The 15,408-nt window shown below is 39.6% G+C and overlaps 1 protein-coding gene across 10 annotated transcripts in view; it reads right to left on the minus strand.

Annotated features, from left to right (window-relative positions):
- Positions 1–15,408, minus strand: part of Ehbp1 (EH domain binding protein 1) — a 254,819-nt gene that overhangs the window by 193,263 nt on the left and 46,148 nt on the right. For all 10 annotated transcript variants that reach the window (XR_007591427.1, XM_050140935.1, XM_050140936.1 and 7 more), the window contains exon 5: positions 10,783–10,836. Coding sequence is in view for 9 of the 10 variants with exons in the window: in XM_050140935.1 (XP_049996892.1) it covers positions 10,783–10,836 (54 nt within the window). In the remaining variant the exon portion in view is untranslated. The remainder of the gene's footprint in view (positions 1–10,782; positions 10,837–15,408) is intronic.

Here is a 15,408-nt window from a genome sequence, read left to right on the forward strand (position 1 = left end):
TGATATTGCATAGATCTACTGAATCTCATTTAAAAATTATATAATGTATTCATATATCAAAGTACCATGTTACCTGTTTAATATGTACAGTCTTTAGGTTTTATATATCATAACAAAGTTGAAAAAGATGGAACACTAAGCAAATAGATGGAGTTACACAGAATCTAGGGGTTCTGGCGCGAAGTATGAGTAAACATTCATGAGCATATTTTCTTTCAAAGTAACTTTAAAGCTACAAAACCATCTTAAAACAACAACAATCATCATCATCATCTCTAAGAAGTGGAGGGATGGGAAGGATGCTCAGTAAGTGATTGCCTCTCAAGCTTGAAGCCAGGTGTTTGGCCAGTGGCCCATATCACTTCAGCCTTTGCAGAGTTGCCTCAACTAGACAAACTGGCACGCTCTGAATCCAAATGAAAGACTCTGTGCCTCAACATATAAGGAGGTCTGGAGATTGAAGTTTCTGTCCCACTGGGTCCCACAGCCTTTCATTCTCAAAGAAACACACAAAGACTTATATTAATTAGAAACTGTTTGGTCTATTAGCTCAGGCTTATTATTAACTAGCTCTTACAACTTAAATTAACTCATAATTCTTATCTAAGTTTAGCCACGTGGCTTGGTACCTTTTCTCAGTAAGGCATTCTCCTCTTGTTTCTTCTGCATCTGCTGGTGACTGCTCTCTGCCTTTCCTCTTTCCAGAATTCTCTTAATTTGGTTGCCCCATCTATACTTCCTACCTGGCTACTGGCCAATCAGTGTTTTATTAAACCAATACAAGTGACAAATCTTTACAGGGTACAAAGCATTATCCCACAGCAGTAGACAAAGGCAGAAGACAACACATGACGATGCCAACTCCATTTCCACATGAATGAGCACACATGTGACTACATACCCACACACAGGCAAAACAAAACAAGCAAACAAAAAACCTTAGGGTTGGGAAATGCATGTGTGGGAATCTGTCTGAAGTTTAGCCAGAATGAAAGTAGGCAGGCTCACAAAGCTCCATGCAATTCCCAGTTGCTCTTTTCCTAATCTACCTGCACAGTGATCCACCACACCATCACACACAACATAAAGCTGACATCATTAAAAGACCAGGAAGCCTGTGTCAACTGTTACTTCTATTTCAAACGCAGGAATTTCACACTGAGATAGTTAAGGACAAAGCTTTGCTACTTCTAATAGAACCATTTTTTCCCCAAGGAGAAATGAGAAGAAACAGCACCACCCTAACTCCCCAGCTCAGTCAGTAGTGCTAGATCAAGTCTCAGGACTCAAAATGGCCAATTTTTAACTTCAGAGATCCACTAGAAGTGGGCTCTGCTCACAACAGCAACACCAATTTACTTCTATGCAGACCACCTGCTGACATGTCGGGGCTTTAAGATGAAAGTGTTGGAGGAGCCTCTATTCACAAAGAAGATGGAGATGCTAGTGTCTGAGATTTACTTTCATAATTGGGTAGAGCAATGAAAGTGGGAGGGCTGTTGGATAGCCTGACGACAGCTGAGCTAGGAAGGGGTTTCTTAAGCTTTTTTTTTTTTCATTTTTCCCTCCCCACCAAAATTTTACATTACCCCAGAAATATAGATAAAACTAGGTACACCAATCAAACATTTCTGGAAAAATTTTTTTTTTAAAATCACTTTGATACACTTTTAATTCCACCATGTACATAAGAAAGCAAATTTAATTACTAAAGCGATTGATATGCCTGTTTGATTTTAAAATAAAATTAAATCGGCCGAATGTTTTATACTGCAGGATGTAAAGCATCTTCAACATTTTTCAAAGTTGATAAGATATTTTGATTTATAATTGCTAATGCTGAGAACACGACTTCACACAAATATGCAGTGCAGAAAGATAAAAATATGTATAAAGTCATTTCAGAAATTGTTGGAAATCCATGGGAGCAGACTTCCAAGTCAAAATTCATTGAACTTTTTAAAAAAAATAAAATAAAATTCAGGCAAAAACTCACACAGCATTGTTTAAAATAAAATATCCTAGCACTAAACAATCCAAAGACTACTAATCTGACATTTCCAAGTAAGGAATGATGTTAGGAAAATATTAAAAATGTTTTCCGTAATAGGGCTATTATGTTTCATCAGAAGCAGTGAACTTTGTAACACAGAAGACTGCAGCTCATGACTTACAGTAGTTTTTAACCTGGGCCAAGGTGTCTGGGCAGCACTGGACGGCACAGCAGGGTAGGACGGCACGCAGGGCAAGTGTGCACGCTGTGTACTCAGAGCAAGCAGGGCACGTGTGCACGCTGTGTACTCAGAGCAAGCAGGGCACGTGTGCACGCTGTGTACTCAGAGCAAGCAGGGCACGTGTGCACGCTGTGTACTCAGAGCATGCAGGGCACGTGTGCACGCTGTGTACTCAGAACCTAGGTTTCAGTACAGCCATGACTGCTACTTAAACACGCCATTCAACCCATTTTTAAGAGCTTCAGGAGGTAACATCAAGTAAACTAAAATTTAAAAAGGCACTAAGGAGCCACACTGCCCATCTCATTGGTCACATCACTTTCCAACCCCCACTGATCTCCAAGTTGAACATGCAACTTGGTTAATTACCATCCCACTATCAAATTCATTGAGTTGACAGTTTAAAAAAAGTAGATGTCTGTTGATCATAAATAGGGGCGCTCAGGTCTTCTCTCCACTGCTTTTGTTTCTTACCAGTTACCTTCTCCTCTGACCAACTGGCTTTGCTGGATCTTCCCTCTGCTTAGAATGTCTTTTACCTAACTTCATTTTTTTTTTTTCCAAAAAGCTGAACTCTGTAGCCACTTATTCCAAAAAGTCTTCCCTGGATTCTACCTTCTTTGTTGTTCCTTACCACCTCATAGATCGTCCTCGCCCTCACCCTCCACAGTTCCCTATCCAGAGCCTCATTAATAAGCTTGAGAGCAGACTACCCTACGCCATCAAACACAAGTCTCTCTTGGTTTAAAGCTGAGATGTTCTTTCATTTCACTAAGAAAGAAAAGAGTCACTCCAGCAACAGCACTGAGATACTGTAGACACACGACTGTCCCAATTTCACAGAAAAAAGTATCAGGGGAAAACACAAACCTCCCTACCGGTAGACATGCACAGGTCTTGGCTGATTACTGTATTTGTGTATTACTCACAAAGCGTCTCGTGCACAGAAAACGTACACTGAATGAATGAATTCAACCTACACTGGCTCATCGATATACTTTTCAGTTCTCTCAAAACCTAGTGACTGGAAAGAAGTAAAAACATACGCTATTTAAAACTAAAACCCATATGTACAAATACATTAGCTCAGAATTTAATCGAGTAATCAGTAACATAAACTAGTATCCAAATATAACTGCAATGTTTTCACATTTTTTAAAAACTCCCATGATGAAGTATTAGTTGTAAATTAACAATGGAAACACCAGATTGTACTAGGCATTCTTTATTTCAATAAGAACAGACAGATGAATGGCAAATAATCCAAAATGAAGGCAATTCAAACTCCTATTTTGAAGTGTATCTGTGTCTTACGTTGTGGAAGGTCACAACACTGGTATAGAGGTTTTAGCACACTCGCTTTAGAAGCTACTTCTTAATTTGTAAGAAGAGGTTGTAAACAAAGGTAAAAATTGTGATAAGACAAGGATATTCTGAGATGTTTACAAGATACTTCATCAATTTTCTAGGTTAAAGGTGAGGGCTGAAAGTTATGGAACAAATAAATAAAAGAAAAATTAAAATTTGAAATTATTAACTTAGAAACCTAGTTCCTTTTTCAAACTCGCTAGAAAAGAAAGGTATAAAAGAATTGTACCTTCATAGCAGGTTAGATGCTTTGCATACATTTTCTCTAATCCTCAATAACCTACAAAGTACACATCAATTCCATCACTTTATATTTGAATATGCAGACACTTTATAAAAAAAATAATCACAAGCTGGGTGTGGCGATGCACACCTTTAATCTCAACTCTGGGGAGGCAGAGGCAGGAGGATCTCTGTGAGCTGAAGGCCAGCCTGCTCTACAGAGGGAGTAGCAGGAGAGCCAGGGCCAGGAAGAGGGACCCTGTTTCAAAAAAACAACAACAAAATTAAATCATTTTCTAGTGCCACACAGCTTGTACGTGGTAGTCCTGCCTGTAAAGTTTGCTTTGTATATAAGTAGCTTTCCACTTGCAAGAAAACTCAGACCAGAAATAAAAACTAACTCCAATTTATATATAAGAGGCTTACCTTAAGGAAAGTGAATTTTGATAAGTAATAAATCCTAAAACTCTCTTCCACATTGTCTAATAGCAACCAACCAAATAATTAGTCCAAATAATTTTCAGATCTAACAAATATTAAAAGACTACCTTTACTAATCTAATATACAGATTTCCTCACAGATTTACTGCTAAGCATGGTCAATTAAAAATTCCTCTGTGATTCTATTTTTTTTTTCTTACCCTAACCCTAACCCTAACCCTAACCCTAACCCTAACCCTAACCCTAACCCTAACCCTTCCTCTGTGATTCTAGAATCTCTACTTATCTTAGTGTGTATACACAGAGGTGTGTGTAGTGTGCACACACATGCGCACATGTGGAGACCAGGTCAACAAGAGACTTCCTCAGTCATTCTCTACTTTTTCACTGAGACAGGGCCTCTCACTGAAACCCAGCACTCACCAATTCGGCCAGGCAGACTGCCCAGAGAGCTCTAGAGATCTGCTTGTCTCTACCTACCTAGTGGCAGGCACATGCTCCCCACATAACTTTTTACGTTGGTGCTGGGGATCCAAGATCAGGTCCTAGACACATTTATACAGCAAACACATCACCAAATGAACTACCCACCCGCTCCCACTCCCAAACTTTTTCACTTCTTATCACTTAGGGAGGCAGCTACTGAATTAGGCATTCAGGAAAAGGCCACGGAGAAAAATGATACCGAGTTAAATCCTAACTTGCTAATTATATAACGTTTAGTAGGTTCTTCAACCTCTGTGCATCAACATTTCGTAAGTAGTTACAAGTCTGACTCACAGTTTACTGCAACGAGGAAATGAGAAGTGTGCACAAATCATTCCACACAGCACTTGGCACACTGCAAGTTCCCAACAGACTTGAAAGGGTGATATATTTGAGACTTCTTTGTTTTATTGGGTATTTAATATCTAGTAAAGGTTTACTCTAATAGCTAGGAATGGTGGCTTATGTCTGTAATTTCAGCATGCAGGAAGATGAGACAGGAGGATTGCCATGAGTCCAACACCAGACTGAGATATAGATTAACAAACTATTTCAAAACCTAAAAGCAACAACAACAAAAGAGAAACCACTCTCAGTGTTCTTACTCTGAGACCTCATAAAGCCTCAAAATGTCTTCAAATTCGAAAAAAAATTTTAGTTTCTTTTTCTGATACCACCTTTCAGAATCAGGAAAATGTATTAACTGACTTGCAAACAAAATCCATATTTTACAAGAGAATTTAGCACTTTCCTCCAGTACATCTTTTACATAAAATGTTGACGCGATTTAAATTGTAAGCTCATGCATCAGACTGTAACGCGCCTCTATAACTTATCTACAGGAGTAGCTTTTTCTCCAGTCGAGTCAATTCTAACACTGACCACTAAGGGGAGCTAGAACTCAGGAAAAGATTTATGCAGCAATGACACATTTTCCTACCATCTTACAAAACTTATTTAATCAGCTTTTTACTAAAATACATTTTAATTAGTTAATAAGACTCATTAGCATACTATACATTTGTTTAATATCTGTTTCTTTTGATCACACTAAGTGATCACTTTAGACAAAGGAATGGTTGAGGAAGACATCTTCTACCTGATTTATTGGCCACTTTAGTTCCAGAGGCATGCTCCATGAATACTTCAGGCTGGACAAGTGGATGAACTCTTGTCCATGTGTTAATTTCAATGTTATATATATATATAATTAGACAATATTAAGTAAAGCAAACTTAATAACTTTGGTTTAAAAGAAAGTATTTAATCTCCTAGGTGGCTATGCAGACAAAGCCTCTGAGCTCGGCTTGGTTAACGTGTGTATACGGTGGAGTCCCTCTAAAAATGATCTGACTGAAGAGAGAGCTGACAATTAAAGGGAAAATACTGATAACAAAAGACTGTTCAACACCTACTGATGGATTTCATTCGTGGTTTATATGGAGTTTAGTTTTGCTAGGCTTTTTTCTAAACATAACTAATACCCACAACGTAACATTAGTAAATTTTAATTTATTTTAAATTAAACAAAGACACCAGAGATGTATTATAAATCCAAAATACTTCTCAATTTAAAGTTTTTTCAAACTCTTACAGGTGTATTAGGATCTGACTCTAGATTGGACTGTGATTGTTAACTCACATTTTTTTTTTCCAAGACAGGGTTTCTGTGTAGCCCTGGCTGTCCCAGAACTGGCTCTGTAGACCAGGATGGCCTCCATCTGCTTCTACTTCCTGAGTACTGGGATTAACAACCACTGCCCAGCTTTTACTCTTTTTAAAATTCTTTCTAAAGCATAAAATCATCTTTCAGACTATTTCACTGTCTAAGAAGTACCTAGTTATATAGTTACCTAACAGACCAGCAGCATCTAAGGCCTTAGAGAAGTTCAAAAACTCATTTATGAAGACAGAACTGGAAATGAATGTGTCAGAAACTAACCTACCAATCACACTGGCACAGGCACACTTCAAAAACAGTGGTTTTATCCAGGCGGTGGTGGTGCGCGCCTTTGATCCCACATTTGGGAGGCAGAGGCAGGTGGATCTCTGAGTTCAAGGCCAGCCTGGTCTACAGACTGAGTTCCAGAACAGCCAGGGCTACTCAGAGAAACCCTGTTTTGAAAACCCAAACCAATCAAAATCAAGGGGATGATGGAAAATAAGATGATCCACATAAAAGAAGTAGCCACTGCCCAAGAGTCCACCTGTGCCGGTATGATGTTCATATATGATCTAACTACCATTTCCTTCATACGGTTAAAGGATGCTACTAATATAACTCTTCTCTTAAGAACTTCAGTAGCACTTTAACGGTTCACTGGCTTAACTGTAACCACTGATTCACTTCTCCTTCACTAATGCTGCACTGGGAAGCTGCTCTGCCATGGTAAGATGATGGCATAGTGGATACAGAGGTACGTAGAATAAAGGGCTCCTGTGTTAGAGTTACTTAACCAACAACGGTCCCTGCGAGTGGTTCATAAAGTGGACCTGGACTTTTCAGAGCCCGTGACAAGAGTTAACAAACTTGGATGGAGGTAAAGGAGAAAAAGAAAACAATTCTCAAAATCTGTTTTTGACTCTTATTTAAAATCGTCTTGAAAACTAAATCAGAAGATCTGCCTAATTCTAACCACTTGCCGGTGAGAGCATACAAGCACTGCCCTGTTTTGTTCCAGGTTTAGTTTTACACAACATTCCTTGGCATTGGGTGGTTCATAATTTATGATGGCTGTCCTCGTTTAGAATAGTTAAAGTAGAACATTCTTGGGCTGGAAAGATGGTTCAGCAGATAAGGTGTCTGCTGCTTGAGTACGGCCCGGCCTGTAGTTCTGACCCACAGCACCCAAGCGAATGCTCCATATAATCCCAGCACTGGGAAGCAGAGGCAGAGGTTCTGAGCAAGCTGCCTAGTGAGACCAGCTCAACCTGCAAACTCGAAGTTCAAGTGAGAGACCCTGCCTCAAAAATATAAGGTAGAGAGTGGTTGAAGACACACAACATCAACCTCTGGCCTCCACACAATGCATGCACGTGTACATGAGCCTGAATACACACATGTTCCCACACACGTGACCACGCATACACACGGCAACAAAACAACAGTATATCTCGTGTAGTAATGGATTAAAAATGCTTCAGTCACAATGTATCTCCATTTCTTTCTTAAGTATTAAGAATTTAGTAATCTCACAAGACTTCTAAAGTCTAGAAACTGTGTACCTGATAATGTACACTCAATTGACCTTTTTCTCTTTAATCTTTTAAAAATAAACACATCATAGTGATTAACAGTAGATCAAAACTCATAATTGCTTGTGTGTGTGTGTGTGAGCATGTGTGTCTGCATGCACATGTGTTTTAGAAACTTTTTCTAATTCCTTTTGGGTGTGTGCATGTGCACTTGTGTCTTAGAGACTCTCTTCTAGTTCTGAGTGCGTGTTTATTGTGGAGCATGTGCAGTGAATAAACACAGGCAAGCACAACCTGTGAACATGCGCATGGAGGCCAGAGGAGGTGTCAACCTGATGTAGTGGCAGGGTCACTCCCTGAATCTGGAGGTTGTGCTTTTTCATCTATTCCTTCAGCATGGCTAGCAGCCAGCAGGCCCCAGGGCTCCTCCTGCCTCTGACCCCCAGAGCTGCAGCTGCAGGCACACACAGCCTCACCCTTCTTGTTCACGGTGATGGGATCTGAACTCAGGTCCTCACACTTGCACAGTAGGGGCTCTCAACCAATAGGACATCTTTCCAGTCCCTCACAAAGCAAAATACTGCTATAAGGACAGGTAAAGTCAACAAAATACAATCATAACAAATTTACCTAATAAAATTGTTATTTTCTACCACGGCATTCCCAGTAAGTATTACTGCTGATGTCATCATCTTTACTGAAAGCTGGGGGATTACCCAGCTCCTGTATTTGTTAGCTTCTCTTTCTCTTTCAAGTTATCCAATAACTAGGTTTCATTTTTCCTCCAACCCTTGGTATTAGAAATCAGAACCCAAGGTCTCCACACGCTGAGCAAGAGCTCTAGCACTGAGCCATCCTTAGACCTTGCTTTTCTGCATCATAATCTTAGAAGGTAGCTCAGGTTGGCCCTTTACTTATGATGAAGCCAAGACTGACTTCAAACTCGGTCCCTCTATCTCCCCTCCCGAGTGCTGGGATGACAGGCATGTACCAACAGGCTTGGCTTCCATTAGACTGCTGCCCTGTTGTGGGCTTATAAAAACATTTCCACGTAGGCCAGCGAAATGGCTCAGTGTTAGAGGAGCTCTTTGAACCACATTGCCAGGGTATATACATGATGATGTATTGACACAATAAAAATTAATTCCTATAGGTATTTCAGTTGAAAATCTTTATCTTATAAGATAAATGATAAGAATAACTGAACAAAACCTATATGATTTAATTGAATTTTGTAAATTTAACATATTTGGAGAGAAGGAAAGCCAGCCACCCTAATTTTTGTTCTTTTCTTCCATGTTCATACCCTCTCCTGACTGATTTCTAGAATTTTCAGCTATTTCAATAATAGGTAAGGGGGGTATGTTTCTGGACTTAAACATATTATATATTAAAAGGTTATAAATATATATATCCCAATACAGAAAGATAGTCTAATACATACCTTTATTTTGCATTCAATTTAAAGTTTACCATATTAAGATTTTGTATGTACCGCTGTCGATCTTTAAAATACCTTTTGTAGTCAAATCTAGTAATGTCATATAGTTTTCCTTTAAAAAAAAAATCTCGAGCCTTTTTGCACATTAGTATATAACCTAATTTTCAGGAGTGTGGAACTACTGTTTCTTAATCCTAAGGCTGAATAGTAAGAACACCTTCCTACACAAACGTAAAGCTGGTTTTAACATGCCTCTATCATTAAACAGTTTGGGTTCACGTGTGCAGATGAGCCATGAGCAACGGAAGGCCATCCACTGGGAAGTCCTCCATCTGACACGAGCACGAGACCTTGAGTCTAACTACAAAGTCCAAGTTCCTTTTGTTTTTCCTCCAAGTATAATTTATGTTCAAATCCGTCCCTGCAAAAACACCCCAGCCGCTGACGCACGCGCATGAGACGTTAGCGTGCCGGCAGAGCTTCCTATCGGCTGTGAGCTCCCCACTGTGTTTGTACCTGGTCCTAAGTTTGCTCCCACACTTCCCAACACTTTAACCAGAAATGGTCCAAGGCACTGCTGGGAAAAGCTTAAGCTTCCTTTAACACTGGATTCAAAGTAAAGCCAAGCAAGCACAGAAAAGAACGTGACACAAAGATTGCCGTAAGCAGGTTCCAAGTAAGCCTTAGGGTTTTGAGGACGCTGCCGAGAAGGACAAGATACCACCAATAGTTAAGGCTGATATTCACAGAGATGTCCTCAAGCCTCCCAACAACTCACAAACTCTCAAGCTGAGGAGTTCATTCAGAAACTTGCCCTTGATCAGAGTACTTGTAACTGGGACAACTAGGGCTCCAAACCAAGTCATCGTGTGTGCGCATGCACACAAGCATGTTCATCCAGAGGACATCCGGTCCCTGGAGCTAGAGTTATAGGCATTTGTTACAGCACCTGATGTGTGAACCCCACTCCAGTCTTCTGAGAGAACATCAAGTACTTTTAATCAACGAGCCGTCTCTCCAACCCTTAGAAGTCGACTTTTAATCATTATTATTGTCATTGCCTATTCTCTCTAGCTCTTAGGTAGAAAGCATTTATTTAACACCACTGTATACCTGCTAGCCTCTTGGGATTCCATACTAATGAAGGCATTTACTATATAAGAAATACCATGCTAGCTGATGAGAGATAAAGAAAGCAAGTGAATGGCTTTGCCCTCAGGCCCACACAGAATACATCGTGTATATACAGTTTGTCATTAAAGACTTTTTACAGTTTATCATCAATATTCTATAAGCAATTGTTATTGATAAAAACTTTTAAAATCTACAAATTCCCTATTAAGTTTTCAGAAAGCGACATTTCTCCCATCACAAACTGCTCATGCACTAACTTACATTCTCAATGACAAATGTCCACTCTTTGTCTTCAAATTCTTCTGCATGAGGATCCTGCAACAAAAGCAAAATTTCGAGAAGTGAAAAACACTCTCACTAGGCCAGATGATACAATCAAGAAAACACAAGTAAACTTGTTTGTGCTTTACTAACATTTGAAAAGGAAGGAGCAAAATAACCTCTTTAAAGAAAACTGAGTAATTTCTCTAAAACAATCATATTTTATATTAAGAAATTCTTTTCCTTTTGTGGATACATCTCTCCCAGTGCTGCATCTATGACAAGACAAAGACACATGATCACAGACAGACAACTCTGTGAGTCAACAAGTATTTCAGTGACTAAATGCTCACACAAAGTTCTACAACTTTCAGTATTTGAAACTAAAAGTGCCACTTGAGACGTTGGGTTCTGACACAGAGATTATGCGAACCCCTGGAATTTCTAAGTATTCCAAGGGATTTCATAATCAGACAGAACAGCCAGTCAACATGAGCTATCCTCCCCTCTTCTGTTAGGACCTGAGGAATCTAGAGATGAGGGCTCCTGCCACCACAGGCAGTGCTGTTTCGTATGTGAGGCACACTTTTGCGGGCACTTAGCTGACAAATACTAAAAACTACCCTAGCAATTGCAGAAGTCACCTATGGACTCATGCATACTTGCTCTGTATTTAAAGACATAGTCCATACTCTCCTAGGAATAAGTGTATTATAAACGAAATCAAAGTCCTCACTGGAAATGAGAAAACAACACATTTCATCTTGCAGAAACAAACAAGGAAAGCGTCATGATAGAGAAAATACCCAGACGCAGAACTGTGTGCGGTTTCCGCACATATAAGAAGTAAAGGCAACAGAGTGCACAGAGAACAAAGCAGAACGTGAATCCTCTGCTTCCTGGCCGCCAGGGATGCAAGTGAGCAAGCCTCCTGCCCCAGGTCCTCCCTGCCACAACATACAATGTCTCCTTCAAGTTGCTTCTGTTAGAGTATTTTCTCACAGCAAAAGAAAAGGTAACTAAGACACGGGGTAAGAAAAATAGCAATATTGTCACTTTTAAGCTGTAAATTCTTGATACAGACTGGCATTCCTTCAAATCCACTTCAAAATGATCAAAATTTTACAAGAAAAAATAATTCAATAACTTTAAAAAGAGAAAGTAGTGGGCTCATAATATGTTTATATTTGATATATTCAAGTTCAAGTCTAGTGCGAGGGGTAGATATTCACGTTCCATGTGGAGATATACACAGTACAATGGTATTTCAGTAGAGCGGACTGTCTTAAAACACTAAAGATTAGACACATCCACATGGAGATGGACGCTGGTATCTCTGTACAGGGTCTCAGGCTCCACCTGCTCCTCACTGGGAAGAATCTTGTTCATAATTATAATCTTCTGTTGCTATGGTCACAGTTGAGTTTCCATCCTGGCTATCTCAAGGTAAAGGGGGCTACAACAGTATTTCAGTTCATTTACCTTTCACACACAGACTAATCTTCAGGCCAAACTCTAACCATGTTAGCATGACTCAAATTTCCTTTAGTCCCTTACAACACATGCGATATGGAGCACAAATAATAGAAACCCAGAGACAGATATTGGGGTTCAACCTGAAAATCAGAAAAGCAAAGCAGTCAAGCCACTAGAAAGCTCTTACCTCTATGAAATCTTCAGACTGAAAGATAGCAAGTTCCTGTCTCATCCTGCTTTATATTCCTCTCTAGTGCTGGAATTAAAGGTGTGCACCACCACCACCCAGCCTCTATGGGTAACTAGTATGGCTGCTGGGATTAAAAGCGTGCACCACCACTGCCGGGCCTGTATGGCTGACTAGTGTGGCTGTTTTGCATTATGATTGCCAGGCAAGCTTTATTTATTGAAATATAAATGAGATATCACTACAGTGATAATCCCAGACTTTCAACCAGGCCTAGTGGCACATGTCTGTATGCCCAGCTCCAGTGACTGTAAAGACTGGAAGGGCTTTTTATATTGAATTAGGACACAAACAGTACTACTTGGAGACGAAGTAACAACATGACAACGCCGAGGAGAGCCCTCCTACCTTCGTCCTCCTGCTGGTTTTCATCTTTATTGTTTTGTTAGAAATACAGCACAGTTGGCATCAGCGACACAGCACTGAACACTCGCTGTGCCAGTGAGTGTGGGACTGATGAGACAGGTACTCGGTACAAATGTGAACGCTACACTGGAGTTCCAGATCACCTGACTTAACCACTGAACCTCCAGCCTCAAGAAACATGCATGGCACACAGCAGCCTTTGAGAATATTGGATAAATTAATTCATGAATAAATGATACATCGATAAACAAATATTTAACAGTGTCTTCATATAGTGATATACTTCACTGTTTAAAGCAAATAAAACATTTTGAGACACAGATGAAGTAGTATACCTAAAACAATTTTTAAAGAATTATTTCATTAGGGCAAAGAAATAACCTGATAGGAAACTTCAGTAAGTGATATGAGAGCAGCAACAATATTCATTTCTCAGGCCCTTTAAAGTGGATGTCTGCAGAATTATTTTATTATGGACCAGACAAAACATCTGTAATTAATCAAGCCTTCTTTATTACTTCTGTTGTCAACTTTCTTACCTCTTCCCTTCTGAAACTCTAATACATTGTTAAATTTTTTACTAGCCTTATCTATTTTCAATTTAGTTGAAATTTCAAAACCAGGCATTAATCTAAAGAAATCAACTTCTGGTTAAATTACAGAGGTGAAACATGCTGATAACTTTCTTAAAATGTATTTCTCAAGTACTTCTCAGGGAGATGCCTCGGCAGTTGAAAGCACTAGTTGCTCTTCAAAGGGACCCAGGTTCGAATCCCAACAGCCATGAGGCAGCTCAGAATCATCTGTAGTTTAAGGTCCAGAGGATCCAACACCCTCTTCTGTCCTCAGCACCAGCCACACACACGGTGCAGACATACATGCAGGCAAACACCACATCTATAAGGTTTTTTTTTTTTTTTTTTTTTTTTTAATTTAGGGGTTCTGGAGAGGTTTCTCCACAATTAGGAAGGAGCACTGGGTGTTGCTCTTCCAAAGGACCTAGGTAACATCCTTGGCGCCCACCTGGTACCTCACACCATGGAACTCCAGGCAGGGAGTCATGCCATCCACAGGCAGCACACACACGGGGTACACAAAAGGTGCAATGTAGACACCCATACCCACAAAAATAAATTTTTACAAAATAAATAATTCAAAAAGTATGTCTCTGTGAATTACTTGTGTGAATATCTTAGAACATTTACAATTTCAAAATTACGTCAACTGTGAACTTGAAAGGAGGGGAAAGTATAAGGAAATTTTTTTGCTTGAATATTTAAGAGCTGTTCAAAAACAAGATCCGAAACTTACCATAAAAGAATGAAGTTGAAAAAAAAAAAAAAGAATGAAGTTGTTGCATTTTTTTTTATTTTTTTCTATCAGAATTCTGGGTGATGTGGAAGATAAATGACCTACTGAAAATACTCATTTAAATACTGGAAAAGGTAACAAGGTTGCTCCAACAATATAACCGAGTAGAGAATGCTGCAGACTAGGAGGGAGGCATGTTCCCTACATCTTAATGCTCAAAAGCATGACTGCTGACGGAGAAACAAATCCCACACAGCATGGAAAACCACTCTTAACTCCTGATCTTCCCAGCAACAATTTTAACTGCTACTTTCCACTCAAACTCTTTCTGAAAATGGCTATGAACTTCAACTCCATTCCAATCTCCTGTTCTCTACCATTAAAAATACATGTGAAACACTGCATAGCTTTGTCTGCTCATTTGTGCTAACCAATATGAGTAGACCAAATAAGAAATGTACTTGATGAGACTGCTTAACTGTCTTTCTCAAGCGTATCAGAGAGCTTGCACCTGTAGTAAATATTCATAACCTATAGACCAATGGTTCTCAACCTTCCTAATGCTGTGACCCTTTAATACAGTTCTTCATGGAGTGATGACTCCCAACCATAAAATTATTTTGTTGCTACTTCATAACTGTAATTATGCTACTAATATGAACCATAACTTAACTATCTGATATGCATAATATCTGATATGTGACCCCCCAAGGGGGTCATGACCCACAGGTGAGAACTGCTCTGGTCTAGAGGAAAGAACTGAATTAACTCAAGGTATTTGGGAACGTTAACCTCCCTACTGGTCTTAGCTCCCTTATCAGTAAAATGGAAATATTGATAGAACCTTGGAGCTACGGTCGAGAACAAACTGATGTGGGCAGAGACTCAAGAAGTATTGCTCTTAACTACCATGCTTAGGGTATCATTCCAGCAGGAGAGTTATAGAAAAGAAGGGTTTCGTAGCAGCCTCTGAGGACAGCCACTAGAAAGGCAACAAGACTGGCCTAGGGGAAAAGATGAACAGAAAAGCAGCTACCACTTACTCTCTTATTTTTCCCTAAGCAAAGTAAAGAGATGATGGTGATGATGGTGTCACCACCAACAAAAATATATGTGTGTGATATATATATGGCAAGCACAATGAAGTGTGTATGTGTACGTGTAAGTGTGTATATGTATCAGCAAGTGGGAGGCAGAGTTAATCTGCCTAGATTTCTTTGACTTCC

This window comes from Alexandromys fortis, unplaced genomic scaffold (genome assembly GCF_014885135.2).
Source record: "Alexandromys fortis isolate MF-2015 unplaced genomic scaffold, M_Fortis_MF-2015_v1.1 scaffold_7, whole genome shotgun sequence".
NCBI lineage: Eukaryota > Metazoa > Chordata > Mammalia > Rodentia > Cricetidae > Alexandromys > Alexandromys fortis.